The sequence below is a fragment of the Anabrus simplex genome, chromosome 13 (genome assembly GCF_040414725.1).
Source record: "Anabrus simplex isolate iqAnaSimp1 chromosome 13, ASM4041472v1, whole genome shotgun sequence".
Classification (NCBI taxonomy): Eukaryota; Metazoa; Arthropoda; class Insecta; order Orthoptera; family Tettigoniidae; genus Anabrus; species Anabrus simplex.
The window spans coordinates 88,508,451-88,516,666 of NC_090277.1; the positions used below are offsets into that span (position 1 = coordinate 88,508,451).

Consider the following 8,216-nt stretch of genomic DNA (forward strand, 5'->3'; position numbering starts at 1 on the left):
ACATCCAGTAAGACTGTAATGTCTAACAGCATTCAGCATTTATATCTGTGTACTGAAATGGATCTTTCATTTTTTGCAGGATGAGAGTCTGAACTTCTTTTCGGGAGACGAGAGGTATATCGAGTCCGAAGACCCCGTTGTGCTCCAGTGGCTTCAGAACAAGATTGAGACAGTGATGATCCTGAGTATGGAGGACAAGCCGTGTCCCACAGACTGTGATGCAAATCTCTAAATCTTCCTACTGATGTAAATAGACACCTGGTGGTTTGGGAGTGATTATAGTTGTTGGTTGTTAGGTTCTATGATTGGGTATCCACTACACGATAAGGAAATTGCAACCTGAAAGACTCGGCTTTAATTTCATACACAGCATCCTGTTTCATGAAGCTTGACAGTAGGATCCACAGTCTAGGGGTGACAAACCTGTCTCTTACCTGCAGGCCCTGGGTTCCATTCTCAGCCTGGTCAGGGATTTTTACCTAGAACTTAGAGCTCATTTGAGGTCTACTTAATTTACCTTTAAAAAAAAAAAAATGTAGTAACTGTCTGATGGTGAGATAGCAGCCATGATCTAGAAAGCCAAGAATAATGACTGAAAGAATTCGTCACACTGACTGCATATGTAGGCTGAGGCCTGTCAAGTCTGCAGCACCATGGTGTGGTGTGTGGTTTCTTCTCCCCAACTGTAGATAACATAAATTGTCCAACACTTCAGAACATTTAAATTATAGCAGGTAAAATGTGAGACATGTCATCTGTCTGGTCTTACCATGAAACACATTTTTGTGTAATATTGAATATGTTTTAGAATTGTCATTGAAGTTACTACATTTTTATGATATGGAAAAGAGAAAATTATTCTGAAGCTATTGAGCATAATCCTACAGTAGTTACATCTTTATCTTTGTGTCTGTTCCCTTTTCCTGGTTTTTCTTTTTCTTTTTTCAACTTTTGTCTTATCCTACACTTCCCACATAGATCTGTCAAGATATCCCCTCAATGAGTGTTGAAGCCTACCCTGCTGATGAAGCTGGAAGCAGAAACAAGCTCATTGGTGGCTGAGAAGAAACTGATGAGGAGAGAGCCCATCTATGCAAAGACTGAATTTTTTTGAAGATGTTGAGATTGTCCTCATAATTTAATTTTTCCATGTTTGTCCTTGTCTCCTGTAGTGGTGATGGTTATTATTGTTTTAATAGAAAGTACAACTGGGCAAGCATCCCCTCTTAATTGTAACCAGAAGAGGAAAAGAAGGAAGAGTTACAGTGCTTCAAAGGTGTTGGCAAAGGAACTACAAAGGGCTTGAAAATTAAAGACTCCCTAGGACTCAGAAACCTTGGCATACGTACCTGAACTTTCACGCTGTCTAGTCAGTGGAGCTGTGGATTGATTTGTGAACACTAAGGGTTCACCAGGTAGAATACTTCAGTTGTTTTTTCATCGTGGTGGTGGTTGAGATTATTGTTTTAAGAGAACGTACACTTACGTAATCATCCTCTCTGAACAAATAAAACAAAATTATTTATTCAATAATGGAATTTCAAAATGAAGTATAAAATAAAACAAAAAGTATTGAATTAATCTGAAAAATCACTAACGAATCAAAAGGGAACTTGAGTTCCCTGAGTAACAGAACACTTGCAATTTGCATACCCTCAATTAATCCACTGTCGCACATAAAGCGGATGATGAGATCAGCAGTAGTCGCATTATCAGCTAATGTGTATTCGAGTGTTTCCTGCAGGTCGAGGCTCCGTCTTAGGCTAGAGAGATTGGCGCCCTTTGTGAGGATTGGGCCACGGTGTGAAGTTGGCACCACAAGAACACACTGGTCTTTCCACTTTAGAAGAGTACGTAGATCATCTGTGACCTACCCTCAGCCTACACAATACTACGGCCTCTTTCTGTGACGGGCAGAAAGAGGACCGCCACACGGTAATTGTCTCCTTAATTGCTCTCAGCTTGTTGCGAATTTGGATAGCTAGCCACACCGATTCCCAGGACCAAGATGGTTTTACGTAGCTGAGAACAAATATCTTTAACAGGTACATTAATAGGTCTTGGAGGTAAAGGTACCACTACCTTTGCAGCTTCATCTGCAAGTATTTCCCGCAACCCCAACGTGGCTTGGAAGCCAAATGAGAGTGATTCTGGTGCCAGCATCACTTCCTGGCTAGAAGGTCATGAATCTGCTGCACCAGTGGGTGTTGCGAGAAACAGGTTCCAATAGACTGCAGAGAACTTAACGGGTCGGTGCACATGAGAAAATGGTTTCTTTTGTCACCCAGTGCAAACTACAGAGCTTCTAGATGTAAAACTCTACAGTATACACACTACATACACTAGGAAGCGAGATCTTCATGCTTATATCATTGGTGACAAAAGAGCAACCAACATTTTCTCTGATCATAGAACCATCCGTGAAGATATGTCTCGCAGCCGGATGCTGGTGAACGAAGTCCTGAAAATACCTCTGATAAACGGAGGAGTTCGTGTTCTCCTTGGGTCCACGGAGTATATCTAGTCATATATCAGGTCGCGGAGGTACCCCACTAAAATTCTGTTCAAGACCGATATTTATATTTAATTCATGACAAAAGTTATCAATTCGAAACCTGACTGGCCGTGTGGCATTCGGCTAGTCTTGGTACCTCTGGTAGTTTGTTGTTTGTCCAACCCTTATCCTGTTTCTCTACGGGGTCGGGTATGAGGTGAGATGAATCTGTTGTGGCGGGTTTTTTTAATGACCAGATGCCCTTCCTGATGTCAGCCTCATCAGAGGAGTTAATGAGATGAAATGAATGACGTGATATATATGATAGTAAGGAGAGGGTGAAACCCGGTGCCGGCACACAGCCTGCTCCTGTCGAATAGCATCAAGGAGTCTGCTCAAGGCTTAACATCCCCATCCAACGGACGAATTACCATCAACATCGTCATATGCTCTCACTCCATATGAGCACTGTGGAGAGGTTTGGAATTTAATCCAGGCTTTTGGCACGCAATCTAATGATTAGATGTTGTATACCGCCACCTCCCCTACCCTGCCGGCCAACATTCTGATGGTGAAACTTTTTTCGACCAACGGAACTCGAACTGGCTAACCACGTCAGACCGTTTAGACTTCAGCGCCTTAACGATCACGGGCTCTTGGTACCTTTGGTAGTATTGGGTACTAAAGATGCATTGATAGCTTGGATGTAGTGGCATTTCACGAATTTTGGCAGGGTACATGAGGAGTAACTGCTGCCTCCTTATTCGTAAAGATGGAGCTCCTGCTTCAGCGAGTGGGCAGGGAATGGTGCTAGGTTGTGGGTTCGGATCCCACTTGTGTCCGGTTGGCCATTTTTATTCTATACATAACATCTCTTCTACACATACTAAACGTACGTAACAGGACCTAATAGGTTGAAACTCAGTTTCAGTTACCAATGCGGTCGTGAAGATTCAATATCCATTGACTTGGCCCACAACGGGCGACTTGAACGCACTCTATGGTGTGATGGCAGTAGTGCCAGACCTGTAGCTCAGATCCTTTCCAACAGAACAAGGATGACCTAGGCCACCATAGCTCAATTGGAAGAGCAACCAACGTGAAATCAGGAGGTTGTGGGTTCAGATCCCACTGATGTCCAGTTGGCCATTTTTGTTCTGTACTTAACATCTCTTCTACACATACTAAATATACTTAATACGACCTAATAAGTTGAAAGTTAGTTTTGATTACAATGCGGTCGTGAACATTCAATATTTATTGACTTAGCCCACAGCGGGCGACTTGAATGCACTCTACGGTGTGATGGCAGTAGCTTAGATCCTTTCCAACAGAACAAGGATGACCTAGGCCACCATAGCCTCAGTTGATAGAGCAACCGATGCAAAATCGGGAGGTTGTTGGTTTGGATCTCACTGGTGTCCAGTTGGCCATTTTTGTCTGTACTTAAAATCTCTTCTACATGTACTAAATATACGTAATACGACCTAATAAGTTGAAAGTTAGTTTCGATTACAATGTATGTATGTTTAGTCCGTCAGCGATGCCGCTGGTGGGATCCTCAACAGCTCTGCCATCAGCTGTCATAGATGGCCTAGGCATCACTGAAGAGGCGTACTAGGGAAATGAGGAGTGAGGTAGTTTCCCGTTGCTTTCCTCACTTTGATTACAATGCAGTCATGAAAATTCAATATTCAGTTTTAGATGTGTTTATCTTTTAAGTTTATGCCTAGGGGCCGATGACCTTCGATGTTAGGCAACAAGCATCATAATCATCATAAGCTTATGCCAAATGAAATGTGAGGCAAACTGCCTAATATCTTTACTTTTTGTGAAAACCATTGCTGTGCATCCTCAGAAGAAACTATGACTGTCTTAAAAATGCTGAGATGTTAGTTTCTTCTGAAGACTTAAAGAATTTAGGCAATTTGTCATGTATCACACACTTTAAACGTAGATGATGACTGTACCTAGCGATACAGGCCAAACAAGAGTCAATCAAATCCCTTAAAACCTACAACATTTTTATTTACTGAATGTGATGAAAAATGTCACAGATCTCTAATTTTGTACAAACCTTCTATTTGGTGTAAAGATTGTTAATAATTTTTTAAAAATGTAGTAACAATCATACTGTATGAGAAAATATGAAGGGGTTGGTGCAAGAACCATGCAAACCCAAAATGCAAGTTTTCTTGAGAGCAAAAAGAGTGAAATAGAAAAATCTTGAATTAACTGAAATACAGTCACTAATTTTAATGGAGTGTACATGTATACTATTGCTTTCAAAGTATTGATATTAGACGACTGTGGCAAGGGTTTTTAATTTCACCTAATCATTACCGAATTGTTTTACAAACTACTATATTATATACATGTATGTACGAATGGGACTAGTTTTGACCCGACAGTTGGGTCTTCATCAGCCGTTAAACTTAACCTAGAAACAAAATGGAAAAGCACATAATATGATGTTATGTATACATTCTGAATTATTGTTGTTGGCCAACTGTAAACATGGTAACATATCAGAGAACATATTGGTGAAACATCAGCTGTTAACATGAATCAAAATACAATCGTGGCGTATGTACATTCAAAGAGACACGTTCTAACACTCAGATTTTAAATAATAGCACATTGCTTGTAGGAGACTAGCATATCTGAGATAAAATTGGTTACTGTATATGTTGGTATGATATCCTACAAATTAACTTTATAACAAATCAGCTGAACCCAGGATTGACGACAATGGGCAAAATATATCTGATTCTACAATACAACTATGGCTATTTTCAATATTATAGAATAACTTCAAACTATTTCTGATTCAGTCTCGCTTCATGCAGATTTAATTATTGAATGAATGAATGAAAATTCACAGCCTGTTTCCAGTCATGCGACCGGGTCAGGATGGAATGAATGAAGCCCCCATCTAGCGGTGAGGACGGGAATTGTGTCGGCTGCCGAAGCCTGTCGCACTCCTCTAGGGCAATGATTAATGAATGACAGATGGAATGAAATGATAGTGGAGAGTGTTGCTGGAATGAAATATGACGGGGGAAATCGGAGTACCCGGAGAAAAACCTGTCCCACCTCACCTTTGTCCAGCACAAATCTCACATAGAGTGGCCGGGATTTGAACCACGGAACCCAGCGGTGAGAGGCTGGTGCGCTGCCACCTGAGCCACAGAGGCTTCTAATTATTGGATATCATACCAATATATAAGCAATTTTATCTCAAATATGCTAGAGAGTCCCACAAGCAATGTAGGTACTATTATTTAAAATTTGACTGTTAGAATGTGTCTCTTTGGATGTACAGATGCCACGATTGTATTTCAATTCATGTTTCATAGCCATATCAACAGCTGATGTTTCACCAATATGTTTTTGAATATGTTTACAGTTGACCAACAACAATAATTCAGAATGTACCATATATATAAAATCATATTATATGCTTTTCCATTTTGGTTCTAGGTTAAGTTTAACGGCTGATGATGACCCAACTGTCGGGTCAAAACTAGTCCCATTTGTACATATTTGTATATAATACAGTTATAAGCTATAAATTTCATTTTTGTTCAGTATCGAAGTGCAATTATAAGAATAAATTATTTCAATAATAATAATAATAATAATAATAATAATAATAATAATAATAATAATTTCGTGTGGCCATTTCTAGCTGAGTGCAGCCCTTATAAGGCAGACCCTCCAATGAGGGTGGGCGGCATCTGCCATTTGTAGGACACTGCGTGTTATTGTGGTGGTGGATAGTGTTATGTGTGGTGTGTGAGTTGCAGGGATGTTGGGGACAGCACAAACACCCAGCCCCCGGGCTATTGGAATTAACCAATGAAGGTTAAAATCCCCGACCCGGCCGGAAATTGAACCTGGGACCCTCTGAACTGAAGGCCAGTACGCTGACCATTCTGCCAACGAGTCGGACCACCTTTTCAATACAGTATATCAAGTAAATGATATTACATAAGTCTTGGGACTAGTTTCAGCCACTTAGTGGCCATCTTCAGCCAAATAAAATAAAAATAAAAATCATGTAATAACTAATACATATGTATACCAGACAAAGACAATGTTTGAGGAGTAATTATAACATTAAACCATATATAATAACAAAAATTAAGGTTATGATCTTCTTGTCACAATGTATGATGTCTTTAAGTTAATTTAGGACCTCAGTGAAAGAAGTAAGTCTGGAAATGATAGCCAGAATTAGGAATGAATAAATATACAGAAAATATATTAAAAAGGAGAAAAATTATTTATGAGACTCACCTCTAATGTCTGATGTGGAACAAGCACTTGCCAGAGGAAGCAGGAACCAGGAGGAACTTAAAGACATCATATTGTGACAAGAAGATCATAACCTTAATTTTTATTATTGTATATAGTTTAATCTTATAAATATTCCTGAAACATTGTCTTTGTCTGGTATACATATGTATTAGTTATCACATGATTTGTTTAATGTTTATTTGGCTGAAGATGGCCACAAAGTGGCTGAAACTAGTCCCAAGACTTAGGTAATATCATTTACTTGATATACTGTATTGAAAATTTATATTATATAATACAGTAGTTTGTAAAACAATTTGGTATTGACACGGTGGAACTAAAACCCTTGCTGTAGTAAATTATTGCTTGTTGGTAATTTTACCTAGACTTCAAAATTCTAATACGGCTGGGGTCAGAAATAAACAAGAATTGACCAAGAGAGGTTGGATAGAATAGATGAAAGTGAGGAGCCTGGCACAAGTAAGTGGAAGCAATTACAGGACTCAGCTAAAGGTCACACTCTCAAGTTAAGAGCCCCTGGGTTCCTTTTTAGTCACCTCTTATGAGAGGCACGAGATATTGCACTGTCCCCACCCACAAGGGTTCTTGTTGGCACAGAGCATTATGCAAATAACAATTGAGCATGCTTGCAACTTCAATAAAAATAATGCTCTGTACTTCACTCAAAACATAGGTGTGCATCTACATACCCCAATAACTAGGTGTACTAATATTCAATATTCTACATCTGTCAGTAGCAGTGAGCAGAACTATTTTGGAGCATTAAACAGGTACCTCCAAACCACTGTAGACTTGTCTGATTCTTTCACCGTACATAAAGGTGAGGTAACTCTTTTCCGTACATAACTTAGCGAATAACAAACAGACCTACATTGTTTTTACACCAAATTAAAGGCCAAGAGAATAAAATAATATTAAAAGGTAGAAAGTTTGCCCAAAATAGACTGTTGTGGTTCTTGCACCCTTCCTTTCTTTTGTAAAATATCTACAATGTCTACATGTATAAATTAGTTTTGTAATACCTTTCCACATTAATTGATTTTCCAGTAAATAGTTGTACATAGCTTTATTGGTAAAACTGTAACAATCTCATCACCAGGTGTATGTATTCATGTATGATATTGTAACTTAACTAGGACCTGATCCACTTGTAGTGAGCAAATACTTCTCTTATTCTGTAACCATAAATATTAAGCTACGCCTTGTGTTTCCCATGGGGCTTATTTGTAAAAAAATCAAATTTTATCACACATGAAATTTCAGGAGTTGTCAATAAAAAATACCTATAATTTAATAATTAAAGAAACCCTTCATGTGTTGATTTCCATTAGGGGACTTTTGGGGGGAATATTTGTTAAAAAATAAATAAAAAGACAGACTGAGCCATGAGAATCTGGAA

At 39.0% G+C, this 8,216-nt stretch overlaps 1 protein-coding gene across 1 annotated transcript in view; it reads left to right on the forward strand.

The window, feature by feature from the left end:
• Window positions 1-7,698, forward strand: part of LOC136884959 (intermembrane lipid transfer protein VPS13A) — a 263,969-nt gene extending 256,271 nt beyond the window's left edge. The window contains exon 65 of the mRNA XM_068230153.1: window positions 80-7,698. Coding sequence (XP_068086254.1) covers window positions 80-232 — 153 coding nt within the window. The 3' untranslated portion in view covers window positions 233-7,698. The remainder of the gene's footprint in view (window positions 1-79) is intronic.
• Window positions 7,699-8,216: the final 518 nt, after the last annotated feature.